This window comes from Charadrius vociferus, unplaced genomic scaffold (assembly GCF_000708025.1).
Source record: "Charadrius vociferus isolate BGI_N301 unplaced genomic scaffold, ASM70802v2 scaffold304, whole genome shotgun sequence".
NCBI lineage: Eukaryota > Metazoa > Chordata > Aves > Charadriiformes > Charadriidae > Charadrius > Charadrius vociferus.
The window spans coordinates 759142-775418 of record NW_009648042.1 but is presented as its reverse complement, the minus strand read 5'-3'; the positions used below and the strand labels follow the sequence as shown (position 1 = coordinate 775418).

General features: G+C 44.2%; 1 protein-coding gene across 1 annotated transcript in view; it reads right to left on the bottom strand.

Annotated features, from left to right (window-relative positions):
• Positions 1-943: 943 nt before the first annotated feature.
• Positions 944-16277, bottom strand: part of OVCH1 (ovochymase 1) — a 30300-nt gene continuing 14966 nt past the window's right edge. Inside the window, 8 exon segments of the mRNA XM_009883639.1 lie at positions 944-1088; positions 1378-1488; positions 3519-3657; positions 4439-4663; positions 5461-5496; positions 7681-7820; positions 8428-8573; positions 8825-9027. Coding sequence (XP_009881941.1) covers positions 944-1088; positions 1378-1488; positions 3519-3657; positions 4439-4663; positions 5461-5496; positions 7681-7820; positions 8428-8573; positions 8825-9027 — 1145 coding nt within the window.

Genomic DNA, 16277 nt, shown 5'->3' with positions numbered 1-16277 from the left:
AGGCAGTTCTTGAAATGACTGTGGCATTTTCTTTTAACAGGACATAGCAAGATCCATATGCTTATGTGTCCTCCTTATTCACATGCTCTGTTCCTGTGCACCAGCTCTATTTAGATCACTTTTCCCCACTGCTTAACATTTGCTTTCAGTTCTTCTCATTTCTTTCCCAGTTCCTCAGTTCTTGCCCATTCCTTCTCCCAAGTCCTGCCCCAAGTTGCACATAACAAACTGGAAGGAGTAATTTCTCTCAGCTCTATCCAAGCTTTGCACTTCATTGTATAAAATCTAAATCATACACTGCAGCAAAATATTCCTCTAACAAGACTATTCTGTGGTTTAGACAAAGGGTACAGGCAACTGAAAAGCTTTTTCTTTAAATTTCAGCCCCTGAGATCTCAGACGTTACTTTGCTACTGGCACAGAGGTGCGTATCATATTAGCACTGTTGCATACTATATTAGCACTGTTGCATACTATATTAGCACTGTGCATACCAATCTTCATGGAGAAAAAAAATAAGAACAGCTCCCTTGGAACATGCATGCTTATTTTTGGCTCATTAACTTCACTGGTCATAGCACAGCTGTGACGGGTTGGGAAGACAGGTAGAACAAGTGATCTTTGCTATTCTCAGGATCACGTCCAGCCTACACTTATACCTTACGGTCACGGACAAGTCTGCTTGGAGGAGCCTGATTCAAAGCCTGTTGACAACAGCAGAAGCATTCCTAACCCCCATGCTGTATTTTAACTAGATAACAGGAAGCAAGCCTGTCCGAAGGCTCGCTGTTCATCTCACTCTTAGCATTCCTTAGTGTTTACACAAATGCCCTCCCACCCCCATCCCCACACACAATACTAAACACTGTGCTCCATGTCAGAGTCTTATCATAACCATTAACCCCAGCACAGCTGGATATGACGGGCTCCAAGCAGTACCCGGCTAAATGGGTTTCTGCAGCTCCAGGAGCGCCAGGTCATTTCTGACAGGAAACCCACCAAAGCCGTAGCGCGCGAGCATGGCTTTCACAAGCATGGGGTTGTCATCTTTCACATTTGGCAACAAATATTTTTTCCCCAGAACTGTTCTGTCTGGGCATTGGGCAAAGAGGAAGAAAAACAAATGTATTTTCCAGTCTAAAAAACCCCATAACTCAGACAACAGAAGAGTCCAAAGTTCACTCGCAACATTGGCTGCCGAGCAACACTCATGTTTCAAGACTCACAACCTTACATCACAGGGACACTTTTGGGAATTGCACTTGAGGTATCAGTGCTTTTTGTGCTGTACTGACAGAGAACTTTGACTTGTATCTCCAAAGGTTTGCTGCTGCTGCTACCATTAACACAGAGTCCAGAGGTGAGTCAGTCGCTCACCTTCTCAGGAGCCAGACCCCAACACGGATGAAGCTTGCATCGAAGCTAGAGACCTGTGCCGCGTAACTAATTTGATGAAACATTCGAGACCTATGCCACCACCATGGGTGTCTATATAGAATAAAGATGAAGGTTCAACAGAAGCATGTAGTACTTCAACCTAACTGAGGCTGGTAAGTATATAAAGGGGGGGCCAGAGACATAATCAGCATTTTTGGGGGGGGGACAGAGGACAAGCTCTCCCAGGACTGCATGCATACATTAATTACTAGGGACACACCAAAGCCCATGCCTCATCTGTACTGCCACCATTGCTAGCAGCACAGAAAGCCACACAGGAAGGTTTAAGCTGCTGGAGGGCAGCTCTGGATGTATGTAGACATGTGGGAAACAGTAAGCCCATCTCTGTTTGCCAGGACTGACAAGACAGCTTAGAAATTGTCCTGTCTGGAGGCTAGCAAGCCCTCGGTGCTCTGATGGGGGAGTACATTGCCCACCTGAAGTTGCAGTGTGCAGCTGTCAGGACCCATTTTTCATCAATTAGAAAACCTTCACAGAAGTGTTAATGCTCATACTGCAGGCTGGCCAGACAGGGTGAGGACACCAGGGTTGACCAGGTCCTTTCATCCGCCATGGACTTCCCGCATGGGTCTGCCAGCGATTCAGTACTTATTGCACAGGGAACGGATCCACCACTGGAAATTTGCATTTCTCTGGAATTATTTCTTCACTCTTAGTGAGGATATTTTGGTTGGGGTTTTGTTTGTTTGTTTGCTTGTTGGGTTTGGGGTATTTTTTTTGTTAAATAAAATTGGTCACAGCCAGGCGAGCTAGTATTGTCCAACACGAAACTAACACCAGAATCATTGTGGACAGCTGTGTCCACACCAAAGGTTCCACAGTAGCCCACTGGTGGGATTGAAATGTCTGTATTGGAGAGAGTTGGGAATGCTTTGCTCTAATTTTCCCTTCAAAAGAACAGAAGTTGTCCATGCATGCTATACCAAAAAATAAAGTCCTCAACTAATACCAATTGAGGAAGGACTTGAACCTCGATGTCCCAGATATGTACAGGCTGGCAAAATGTCCTGGGTAAGCAGCTCTCCACAGATTTTTCAGGAAGTCACATTCTGCAGGTGAGAAGCATTTCATGACCCCTTTTTTTTAGTCAAAACTCTATTTATGAAGTGTTTGTATTACAGTAAGTTTCCATTTTCTAAAACTAGTTCACTAAAGTGTTCCCAACCATCTCCAGTAACAGCGAATTAAACAGTGCATAAATAACCCATATCCCACCACCACAAGCTTTCACTGATCACAAGAGGTGTTAGCATGAGAAAGGAAAGAAACAAAACTAGAAGCAAACAGTATTTACTTTCCTCAGAAACTGGTAATACAGAGGATGAGTCTAAGGGGAAAAAAGGTTTAACAGAAAGTAAGTCCTTTAAAAGCTTGTAATTGGTAGAGTTGGTTTGGAGAAACCTACTGAGATTTTTAAGGGCTGAGATAAAACACATCTCCCTGTTTTGGTGGCAGTCTGGATCACACCATGGGAACTAATCTTTTTATAACAGACTCCTTTATCCCTTTTATGTGCCCCAGGAAAAGGCACAACCCTTTAGTAAGAGAAGTGAAGCTCTCGAGCAAAAGTTAACACAGATGGATTAAACTGTTTGGCATTCTGCTTCCTGTTTATAGTCTCAGATTCCAGACAGTGGTTATTAATTAATCAGAGGTCAATTACATGCTGAGACTAAATGTTCCTCCCAATAAGCATCTGTTTTAAACAAAAACAAGCCGACCCCAAAACTAGTTTAAATAAACAGCCATTCCTCAGGGACGTTTCTGTATTTGGCTTGGTGACAGTGAGAACAGCAGAGATACGAGGGCTACCACCTCGTGTGAAGTGCCTGGGGTGAGCACCGAGTTAACTCTCTGCGGTTTTGGATGCAACAGAGCACGGAAGAGTATCTTGAAGTGATCTCAGACAATAGCTTTTGGGGAAGCACATTCAGCAAATAAACATTACGGATGTCCCTGTCTGTAACCTTCAATACTATTTTAACAACAGGATCGCTTTGTGGCTTAGGCAGGGAAAGACCCAGAGCCTTACTTACATCAGCTGCTGCCTTCCAGCTCACCGCATTGGCTGCCGATACAACTTTCCACGAAGGATTTTGAAGTCTCTGTATCCCACAGATTCATCAGTTTTAAAATCCAGGGTCAGGAAGCTACTGCTGGAGAATATGCTGCAAGACATTTTCTGGCCGCAGAAGTTTGCTGGTGAGGGGAAGAAGAAAATACTGCAATTGTAGTCATTACCAAGTAGTTTGAGAGACAGCCCCTACACTTATACCCAGGGACAGACTTTTTAATCTGAGCTTTTTGATTCTCAGAGGTATTAGTGGATTTCTCTGAGGTATTTCAGGAGGTACATGTCTAGTGGCCTATGCAATATCATTCCCTACCCAGGCTGAAGAGGTCGTGCCTAGTGCAACAGCCAAATTGTTTTTGTGTTCTATATGAGTGCATCTCTCATACTTTAGTGAGATTATTTCAATAACCAGTTCTCTAAAATGTCTGTGTACATGGGAGGAAAAAGGGAGGAGACAGAGGGAGAATGAGGGAAACATGAAGCCATTTCAGTGAACATTTTGGTACCCAAAGATCCTGATGTCTGTATGGCCCAATGCAGCTTCAGTATTCACAGCAGCATCTGCTCAAACTATTTCAGACACAGAGTGAGACAAGTACCAAGATACAAAGGGTTAAGGAAAAAAGGGTTTAAAAGAAAGATTGATAGAAGTATCCTCTCAGACACAGCCATGATGCTGGAAGTCAAGAGCTGCTGAGTCCAGGACACTTCTACTGAAGAAGTAGCTGCTCTCAATGGCTCTCAGGAAGCCTGCTGCCACTTGGCCCTGCCATACAGGCACTAATCAGATGGTGTTGCCCTCCTCCCTGCCTCCCACACCCCACAACTGAAGGGAACGTGGTCACTTTCATTCAATAAAAGGGGTCAGAAGAGGAAGATAGTAAATGAACATGTAGTTCAACCTACCCAGAAGCCTCAAAGAGAGATGTGGATCATCATAAACACTCAAATGATCCCAAATGCAATCCATTGCACCCTCAGTTACAAAATCGTTAAGTACAGCCTTCAGCTTATTTCCTGAAGTAGAATAAATTATCCAAGTGCAGTTCAATATGTCAGGGTAAATGCCAGGGTAACTGAGAGATGTTATTTCAGTGGCTCCAACTGGAATTAGATCAAAGCCTGGGCACTCTAAGAAGAAAAAGATAAAACAATCATATCACAAAGAAAAACCTGTTTCTGCATGAATTTCCTTAAGCAGGCCTATTAATATTGGAGAAAGAAGAGATCTTAGTGTTAGATCTTAAGTTCTATTGGTTGAAGTGAACATTTGCATGGCTTCAAAGCACGTGTTCTACGTGCCATGTACACAGAGAACTTGTTCAACCAGGGAAAGGGCTACAGACTTGGGAAACTGCTTGAACTCTGAAGATCGGTCTAGAAGCCAGACACCGAGATCCTACATACAGGATCACTTGGAGTAACCTTTCCTAATGGGCTGGTCAACCTGGCTAAAGTTCAAGTCCTCATACAAAGTGCAGAGATGGGTTCAAGGATCTTGGATCCAACCTATTTGAGGTTGTTGGAATTAGCTAAAGTTTGGGATTTTTTGGTGGGGTTTTGTTTTGTTTTAGGTGGGGTTTTTTTTTCCTTCAAGTAGCCATTCATTTCTTCAAGCATACGTAGCAACTCTGGCAATGGGAATTGAAAGTGAATATGGCAAAATAGGGATGTGCTGATTGAAGAAAGTACATTTAGTACTGACATGGCTAATGTTGCTGGCGACAGTCTCGTACCCAAGTGTTCACACTTACCTGTGACAGAGATTAGCCTCCAAGCCACAAGTACAAAATGTGCATAAAAGGAGGTAAGGGCCGGGGGGGAGGTTGTTTTGTTTTGTTGTTGGTTTTGGGTTGGTTTTTTTTGTTGTTGCTGTTGTTTTTTAAATAGGCTTTTTGCTCTTTTTGGAAATTTAAAACCAGTCTTACCTTTCTCAGCAGCCTTGGTGTTTCCACCTTTCAGACCTGAAAGGAAATCACTGCCTTACCTGAAGTACACAAACGCAGACGAGCTTACAGGGCTATTCCAGGGAGGGGAGCCTGAGCCAAGATGAGTTTTGAGTGAATGGAGAAGGCACCTCCTGGTTTTCAGAGATATGGCTTGGAGTGCACCTTGGAAATGCGTGTGTGCACGTGAAAAAGCGGACAGGCCTCTGTTGATGGTCCTGTAAGTCTGATGAATTTTAATATGAGAAATTTAATTGCTGTGATTTACTTTTGAAGCCCAACTCACTTGCCTGATACGTGGAGAAGCAGATGTGCTCCTTCACCCTGCAGTGAGAAGCACAGGTAAGACAGAAGAAAGGGGGATGCAGGAAGGAGATTAGATGTGTCTCGAGTCGCTAGAAATGCAAAATGGTTTGCTTCCACAAAAACAAAAGAGTCAGACTGGATATATCTCCCCAGCTCCAAGTTTCTTTAATCTGAGGCATAAAAGTACTAATTTGCTTAATGGTGCCAGGGCAATGCTATTCACAGAGAAAACTGTCTGCCCATGTCACTAGCTGAACCCTGGCCTGGGAAGCAAGAAAATGCAGGAGGTTTCCTTTGATCTTTAAGCTCAGAGCCCAATTAACTGCGTAGCTCCCTGGGCACGCAGCAGAGGTGAGGTTTGGGGGCAGGAAGCAGTGGTAACAGCAGCACCCAACAGCAGTTTTGCCTACTGGTGAAGAAGCAGAAGAGAGATTATTGAAGTAATAACAGACAGTCCATGGGGACAGGGGATTCTGCTTTTGTGGAGCAGAATGGAAAGGGGCATATAGAGAGCAACAGCTAAGTCAGTTATCTCCTTTTTACAGGTTTATAGTGGGAAGCACAGGACATAGATCACTACTTATGCATTTAATCATCAGAACTCAAGATCTATCATTCTTAATGGCCATTTCTCTTCAGAACATATAGATCTGAGACTGCTTAATACATCACTCAACATCTTCAGAAAACATCTAAACAGCATGGAATCTTTTTCATTCATACATAATACTTATATATATATATATATATCCCAGCCATACTTTAGCCTCTACTTCTCTACCCGCACCCCAAAATCTTAATAGACTTACTAGATAATATATCATGAACAGAGTAAGTCAGGAGAAGGCCTTTCATGGCTGCCTCAGCCCTGGAAGTGAAGGTCACTGTCACCATTGAACCTTGAGATTTTATGGGATAGAGGGAAACATCACCACCGAAGTTGCCTGCAAAATAGACCAGGATGGGACATAAGCCTTCCACTTTCCTTTTTTTTTCTCTTGAGGGCTGTAAGGCTCAGCCTTGCAAAATGCAGTGTCAGAAAAGATTTCCCTTTCTAAAAGCCTCTTACTCAGACTTGAATTCATGCATTGGACTACAGACATGTCCAGAAGATAGCTTGCTATACGTGCAACCAGAATGGTAACTAAATGGTAATTAAAATAGTTAGAAGTGCCCATTATAACCACTACAAATCATTAGTGGCACATGCCCACTGCTTGGACTACTTTCGTTGGAAGAAATCCCTGCTCTGACAGGCAGCCCCCACCTCAGGCTCTTTTATGCAAGACACTATGCAATGCCCGCAGGGCTGTGGGACATCTATATTCCCTGGGGGAGTAACTGAGACCTGGAACTGAAGAACCTTGTATCCATGAGCACCTGAACAGTTTAAATCTCCAGTCTATGCTTTCTCTTTCCAATAGAGAAGATAGTTTCACAGCTTTGTTTCCCCAGCACTATCCTACATAACCAAGCCAACAGCTCCTTAGTCAGGGTGGGAAGGTACCTCCTCCGGCATAGCAGGGCAGTAAGAAAAACTTCTTTTCCCTTGGCTCCATCGCTCTGACCTGCTGCCTTTGGCACACGACTTTGGACACACAGAGCAAGTTGTCATGCTGCAAGTTCAAGCCTGGGAAAGAGCAACCCAGACAGACTCATGTTTTTCCAGAGCAAAGCCATGCCATGATCAGGACCTCACATCCGATACATTTGATTGCAACAGTATTTCTAGGAAGGGAAAGATAGTGAGCTAGCTGAAGTAGCTCCAAGTGTTATCAGAAATCCCTCTGGAGCATGGAAGTGTGCCATGTAAAACTCCCTTCTCTGTCTGCAAAAGAAACTTAGTTCAGCTCCTCTGTTTCTCTCACCCCAGAATTAAGGTGAGCTCTCTCTCACCTATTAACTCTTTGGTTAGCCCAAATCCTTCATACACCATCAGCTGGCCGTGACAATTAGAGAGATTTCTTTCAGTCCAGAAGTCCAGGACCTCAAGCCGAATAATGGATTTTAATGGGGCTACAATTCTCCAGTGGCAGCTGCGGCACAAAGTAAAGAACAAAGTCGCAATCCCAGAATATTTTACAATTGGCTCTTATTTCCTAGGGATAGCTATCAAAATGTGAGCAAAGGCAAAAGGGATTGTAATGCCCATTAAAAAGAGAAAAGGGAAAAAAAAAATCAAAGATGGGATACTGGTCCAAATCTATTTCGGTCATATTATTCATTACTTCTGAAGTTAAGCTTTCAAACAGTTTAGAAGTCTATGCTATTGCCACGTGAATGGAAAGTTATCTCTTACCCTAACTAAGCACGATAAGGGGAGGAAGAAAGGAAACAGATCAAAGCACCAGAAGATTTTTACTGACAAAGTTTGGCACCGCCATTGTTAAACATTCAGTTACACCATGTTCAGGCCTCAGACATGATTTGTGAGGAGAGCTTTGCCCAGAGGTGTTAGATTTGTCTGCTGTTTGCTGGAAAGAAGGTACTGGTGCCCCCCAGATTTCCTAACTCTTTTTGAGGAACTTGCCCGGTTTTCAAAAAATGCACTGAAATACCTATGGATTCATAAAAAAACACACCACAGATATTTGCAGACCTTACTGTGAGAGTTCCAAAAGCCAGAAGAACTCAGGTGCTCACCTGGTGGACTTTATGTATCTCATGGTGTATCCCAGTATCTCATGGTGTATCATCCCTTCCTGGTTTGTAAGGATGACATCCGTGCATCGTGACAACTCTGAGCTCATCTTCTTGGGGTTTTTTTTGAGCATTGCTACGTTTTTGTCCTAGGAATAATAAGAACGTCGAGCATAAAATTCAGTTTTAATATTAAGTTTTATATGGATTTCCACTGGGGACTATGACAATTCCTATATGACATAACACCTTCATTGAAAAGCATGTATCATGAGAACCAATTCAGAGAGCAAGAACCTTGAAATGCTCGTTTCAAAAGTTCATCTTTTGTATGGAAAGTCTCCAGAAAGCCCCCAAAGACATCTTAAATAGAAGTACCTTCTTGAAGCTTTGATCAAACATGTGAGTTCATCTTTTGAGAGAAGTGGTTGTACAGCTTGACTGTATCTTGGACCCTGAGCATCAAGTCTTCAATGCCAAAAGCAGCAGGGCCAATGGAGTGGAGCACCTCCTTCACCACAGGTCCGTGACTCTGGAGGACCCCAGGAGACTGCACGGTACCACACAGCACAGCTAGAAGCAAATCCAAGCACACCACCATGGCTGTAAAAACACCGTTTGAGAAATGGGGGCAAAAATCATCAGGTTACTCTGTGGCAAAGCAGAAAAGTGGGGAACAATTCACATTTGAGAGATGTTTGATGCCAGTAATGTAGCTGCTGCGCAGTCTCCTGATGAGGCAGCAGGCAGCACCTCCAGTCCCTGTCCTGCAACCAGTGCCCCACTGATGACCAGCAAGGATTCGTTCAGTTCATTGCACAGTATCAGCTGCCCAAAGTCTACCTACAAGACTAGGCATTTTGTTTGCCTTCTGTCCTGAAAAATCACTAGATTGCTTAAGTGTTCATTCTTGGACTAAAATTGTAAGTGAGAAGGGACAGGGAATTTTTGCCATTGCTCCATCTTCACTGATAGGTATTTTCAGTTGTCATGCACACTGAATTGCTTTCGGGTTACTTCCTGGCTCTCTGACATTTCCAGCCTCTTTCTCCTCCATCATACCATCATCCTAAAGTTCTGGCTCATGCTGGCATTAAAGCCCAAGTCTACGTTTTAGGTTCCTCAGTAAAAGTAATTAGGCTTAGAGACAGGCACCCACTGATTTCTGTTGCTCACCGGCTCTAGAGAAGGAAGGGGGAAAAAGAAAGAAAACAGGCTGTTTCAATATGCTGGCATATAAATAGACATAGGAATCTAGTTTAATATACCCAACCTTGAAAAACTGCCAGCCATAACAAATGCTATTACATAGCAGCGAGTCTGTGTGCTGGAGGGCGCTCCGGGGAGCAATCTATTAGACTCCTATTCAGGGAAAAGTTTGACTGATGGCCCCATTTCTGATAGTATTTTCTTCTGTCCTGCATATAGATAGTTATGATAGTTAAACTGCTATTCTCAGCTGTAATAGACATACTTCTAGATTATTTTTTTTGTGTGCTTTTATAAGTAAGTTCTTGGAGGAAGATAGCTGTGGAGTTCTCTAAGAGATTCTTAGCACATCCTCTGTCTTTCTCCTCTCCTGTCCTTTCACTTCCAACCCAGAATTAACTGATGTGCTAAAATGAAGATTTGGTCAGTGGTTTGGGGTTTTTTTTTAATGAAAAAAAATATTCCCAGCATGTCTCATTACCCTAAAGGTCTTTGTCTGGAAGCATTACTAGTGTATTTGGTAAAAAAATGGTATTCTTGTTCAAAACCAGTTTATTTTCCTAACGTGAGGGCACATAGCCCTCATTTACACCCAGACATTAAATACAGCCTCTTCCCTAGAGCATTAGCCATCACCACCAATGCGATGTAAAAGGACAAGGGTCTAAACAGAATAGCTATTATCCCAAAACTTTCTCCAGAGGCATTGCTTAGTTTGGAAAATATTTGGAGAATACATTCACTAGAATTCACCTACAGGATTCCCAAAGGCTGATGGTGGATTTCTCCACCACACTCAGTCTAATAGGAAATCAATACGGATACCTACCCAGGAGAAATGCTTCTGTATAACTCATTCATAACATCTGTAATCACAAGAAATTAAACCTAAAGAAAGGCAGAATAAAGGGGGATGTGGGAGGGGAAGAAACAAACACATTGAAGAGCTGGGAGGGAATGATAGGAGAAGGAACACCTTCACAAGTCAGAGATCCTTCAGCACACCCAATAACACTTCTGCACCTGTAGCCTTCATGAGTTCCCCCACACACACACTCCTTCCAAATTACTCCCCCCTCCCCATTTACATTTTGTGCCAACAAGTTCCAATTAATCCCTTTTGCTTTCAAGTTGTTGTCTGATACTTGCCTTTGATGTCCCTACTCTTTATATTTCAAAAATTAGTGACTGAGCATTCCGTAGTCACCTTTCTATGCCATTCATAGCAGCCTATAAAGCCATTGCATTTCTCCTCCATTATCTTTTCCAGCCTGTTTAGTTTCTCCCTGTAGAGAGCCAAACCAACCCCTGGACAGCTGTTAGGCTCCCCTGTACTTCTACATCCTTTCCAGAATGACAGAGAGCAGGAGGGGGAAGAAGTAAATCAAAGCCCCACACAGTATTAAAGAAATTGGTTCCTCAGGTTTTTACAGTAGAGCTTGTTTTATTCTTTACCCCTTCAGACATTGACGCCTTGTTTTGTATTTTTCAGGGCTATGAACCTGCTTCAGTGACTCTACAGTACTTCAGTGATAGTAACTAAATTAAAGCCCATCACTTGTGTACATAAAGGCGTGCTGGTTCTCCCTTCTGTCCCAAGACTTCAATACAGTGGAGGTAGAGATTGTTTTTCTTTATATATAAAAATGTTTATAGACTACACAGCTCATACAGCAGACAAGAAAGTTGGCATTCGACTTGCCATTTCAGATATAGGAGCGTGCATCTTCTCTCTCCTACTTTTTCACCTACTCTGTGTATAGAGCCTTTAAAACAGGAAGCAAAAAACATTCCCTCCATGCATTTTGAAACAGCCCAACTCACTGGAGTAACCTTGATGTGCTCCTGCTTCCTGCCACACTGCACTTAACTGCACGTTTACTTAACTGCACCGTATGCAAACCACACATGTGGACATACAGGCCTCCAGAAATCAAAACTTTCCAGTGAAGAGCATTAAAGCTCTCACTTTCATTTTATTTTAGTTTGTTTGTTTGTTTGTTGTTTTTTCTTTTTAATTCTGTGGATTGTGTTCATCTAGACTAGTGTCTCAGTGGCCGGATTGCACCTCAGCAGGGTCAGGGTAAGGAAGACCATAGTCCTCTGCACAGGAGATAATATATTTTCTGGTATAAAGAACCACAGTCCTGTTTCCCAGATGCTAATGCTTCAGTGTCATCCATTCCACCTCCAAGAAGCAAATAATATGTATTGTTGTTGCATCTCAGTTTGTTGTCACAAAATATATGGAGGAAGGGGGGTTGACTTTGAATAAGTCACTTATATAAAGTATCCATAAGGGTTTGCCCAAATACCACAGCTTATTTCTTAGTGTACTTCTCCTGCTGGGTCAGTGCAGCACGCTGACACAGGGATCAAGGTCTCCAGCCAAGTTTACAGCCTGGGCCCTGAAGCTTAACTTCAGGTTGCCACACATCGGAGCTGTGCAACTGGGGCTGGAAACCCTTTCTGAAGCTGGCCCAAGTGAAAGTGAGAAATTTCTAGGACTGAGTGTCCTCAGCTGGATCATTTGTTGTTACCTAGCACTTTTCTTCCTTGCTGGCTCTCTTCATAAATCCCAAGAAACTCCTCTTGGCAGTTCAGTGATGATGTTATTGACAGATGCTTTACTATAATCTTTGTCATGCCCTTCAGAGACGGTCGGAGTATCCAAGAGCACTCTGTGTTTCCCACGTATCCTGATGAGGAAGGAGCAGAGATAAACCCCCGAGGCTCTTCTAACTCCACTTCTGATGCACATTCTGTGGATAAATGTGCACTTCAGTGATAAAAGCATTAAGAAAAGACAGTAAGAGCTTTCTACAAACCCTGCCAATTCTGCCCACGATTGAAGATAGTCTAGCAGGTCAATAGAGTTAGTGGGAAATGGTTTTCCAATATTTAGTTTTCTTTCTCTTTTTTTTTTTTCTTTTTAATCTCTTCCTTGCTGGAAGTTTGAATCTCCTGATATCACTGGCAAGAGCACAGCTACTGGAGCCATTGGAAAGGCACGCTTTTAGTTGGCCAAAATGAACGGATCTCATAAAAAGCTTAACCCTACATAGGACATATATAAATATACTTGCACACATATACATTTAAGACCTGGTCCCATCAGATAGATCATTTCTTAGGCTCCAGCATAGCAGGTTGCTTTAAGCCTGCAGGAGTTCTCAATGTACATGGGCACAAGGCAGTCCTGTTGCCTTCATCTCAGAAACCCAGGCAGCAGACACAAGGTAGGCAGCATAAAGTGAGCTGCCAGGCCTTAGAGGAAAGCAGACTTGCTTGCAAATTTGCTGAGCTGTGCTTTGAATCAATGCCTGGAAAACAAATAAACAGGCATCAGGATACCAGTTTGGTCAAGTACCCAGGCTGACAGTCCTACCAAGCCCAAATGTTCACTCACTCCTAAGGAAAAAAATATTAATTTATTTTAAATTGACCTTGTGACCAGCCTTTGACAAGAGTTATGAAATATTATACTTTTTTTATGCCTTTTCTGGTTGTCCAGAAACACAAGATGTGGTGGTTTGGGCCGGACTGGCCACTGAAAGGAGGAGAGTGGGCTTAGCCTGTAGCTGCGTGCACACACAGTGCAGTCAGATTCAACACTTGTTAAATAAGAGACCAAATCAACAGGGAAATATTTGGAAGTATCTGAGTGGTTATAACAGAGCAGGAGGGGAGAAAACAAGATCACTAATGAGAACTGTATGTCCCTTTAGTACCAAGCATAATAGGGTTGTCTGCCTCCCAAGGCAGCAATTTTTGAAGTTGTACCCTCTGTAGAGCAGCTTAAATTCCGTTTAAGTGTGCTTCCTCCCACACCAACGTTTATGAGCTTTCTGCTGAGACTGGATGCTGACACCGCACTGTGTCTCTGTGTGCCTGCATGGGATGCTGAGAGCGCAGAGGGGGAGAGCTGAGCCCCTCAGCTGGGTAGGAATCCTTCACATCTAGAAGGGAGATGAGGAACATTTGCCTCCCGAGGAAGGTGCTGCAGTGTGAATAGCACTGCACAGCAGCAGCCACCGTCAGAGGGCACACGTAGGGAAGCACAACGCGGCTTAACCCACAGTGGAAGAGAGCTGAGTTACAGGGAGGGTACCCTCCCTCCAGCAGAGCTGGCCTTAAAAAAAGAAACCAAACCTCTTCCACCACAGTCTAGATTGAAAAGCAAGGAGTTAATCACAAAGCTTTGCACAAGGGCAAGGCAAGGGCTCCTGCATGTTGTTGGAGGACGGGGGCCCTGTACTGGCACCAGGGGACAGCCATGCAGGCGTGGGTGCAGTGGTCTGGAAGAGGGTAAAGCCCAGCAGGCTGAGCCAAAAAAGCTTGCCTCTGGGTTCCTTTTAAAAATTGTTTTTGCATTCAGAATGACACCTCAGTGCAGGTCATTACAGCACCACGCGCTTGCTGTGACTTTGAGCTCCCCCAGCCATGAGCATCTGGGCTGAGACAACCCCGCTCCAGTGCAGGCAAGAGCCTTGCGTGCGTTTCCAGCCCCTGCTAACCAGCCCTGGAGCTGCTCTGCTAATGGTGCCCCCACCGCCGCTGGCTGGGCTGCACTTTCCTCATGAGAGAAAGCATCCCCACCTCCTGTTGCTTTATCACTTCAGGGGTCCTATTTTCATCTCCATGGTGTGATGTCTTGGTGCACCAACAAGGGTGCTGGGGGGGAAGAAGGGGAAAGCACAGGCTGCATGCCAACAGCCTGGCTACAGCACTGTAGTCTGCAAGCGGAGCCAGTAGCACGTCCCCTCCTGAACAGATTGCTTTTTAAAGCCATGAGCAACAGCATTCTCCAATTTGTTGGCAGAGGTAGTGTCACCCAGTAACTCAGGGGTACTTCAGCCTTTTCATCAGCCTTCCTCCAATGCTGTCACAGTATCGGATGTGGAGAAATATTTAAACGCTTAATAGGCAGGAGGAGGCACGTCAGTAGGACAGGGCTGTTTGTTGTGCTTTGAAAGCAGTAACAGGTTGACAGAGTGCCTCAGCCGAGACCAGGGCTCTGCTTACGCAAAGTACATGCATAAGAGATTAAGTAATCCTCCCTACCCTAAGAAATTCTGTGCAAAACACAGAAGATAAAAAACCAATACCACCTTCCAAGGGTGGTAAGGGAGAGACTGAGCAGATTAAGCAACATACCCAAGCGTATACCCAACCTGCAGCATCAGCGTTGACAGACCCCTGGCTATCCCATGCAAGCCCACCGCTTCTTGCTACAACAAAATCTGTCTTCCCTTGGCTCTGCTCACCAGCCTCCCTCTCTCCTCTCTCCCATGCGCTCCTCCCAGGACAAAATCCAGAGAGCTGCATCCACTTGCACCTAGCTGTTAGGGGACTCGAGCTTGGGCACTGCCCAGAGCTGCTCCCGAACTAAACCAGCCCCACCACCTTCTGCAAACCATGCGCTGCAGCCACCGGCATGCCACAGCCCCGCACCGTTCTGCGGTCACACTGTGGTCACCCCATCCCCGTCCGCACTGGGGGCAGCTTCGCTGGCTGCTCCTGTGCCGAGGTCCCCAGTGCACCCCCACTTCCCCACAGCACCCTCTGTTCAGCACCTGAGGAGAGGCACAGCGTGCTTAGAGACAGTTTAATACAAAAGTCCGGGACAGTCAGCACGGCCAAGCACTTCCCGCAATAGGAAGGCAAAGTCAGATAACAGAGCCAATGGTCAGTATCTGGCTCAAAGAGCCCTCAGGGCTTCGAACCTTTTGTATGAAGCCATATGTAAAAGCTGTATGCAATACTACAGCCTCCGCCTCTGGGAAAGATTTACAGCTACAGAGCTGAGCAATTCCCTGCATAAACTGCCTGACCTACCGTAAATCTGTGAAAGCCATTACAGCCTTCAGAGTCAGTGGTCAGCAGCCAGTTGTGTCAGATCCAAGGGTATGGAAGATCTCCAGCCAGCTCCCAGCTTATCTGTGGGGATAGCCTGGCTACCGTACAAGCGATGACTTGTTTTGTTAACTGGTTTTAGTTTAGAAGAAAGTTCTTCCTTAGTCAGCACCTGTACTAACATTTCTATTAGGTCAGCGTAGGACTCTGAATGATGCCACGAGGGAGAAAGACCAGCAGCTGCAGCACAAAGCAGGAGAAGCCAAGTGCTCATCTGACCTGAAAGTGGAGCATTAACCACAACGTGCTCTTTTCTTTAATATATACTTTAATTTCCTGCTTATAACTGCAGCACACTTCATTCAGGATACAGAAAAAAAAAATAATTATTCCTGTTAGCAGAAATCCTCCATTTTCTGTTGGTAACAAAATAAAATACAAGATGGGAAGAAACATGAAAACTCTGTCCAGGATTAGCTCTTTTCTCTTTCTCAAGAAATTCTGTGGGACAATCACAGCTATTCACTAATTGGAGAATTACATACTTGGCTGTATGTGTGCACATGCAGGGAAGGAGGAGGGATAAAGCTCTGGAAGACAAAAGTTTTGCATCAGCAGTTTCTCAGTGCAACTACTTTGAGCCAAAGTGAAACACTTCTCTAGAATGACAAATCAGTTTATTTGACATGGAAAAGAGACTTGAAGTTATCTCATGCCTCTTTGAAACCTCTCAAATCCCATCAGATTAAACAAGCTGAAGCAGTGGATTTCTCCATTTGCCAATGAAA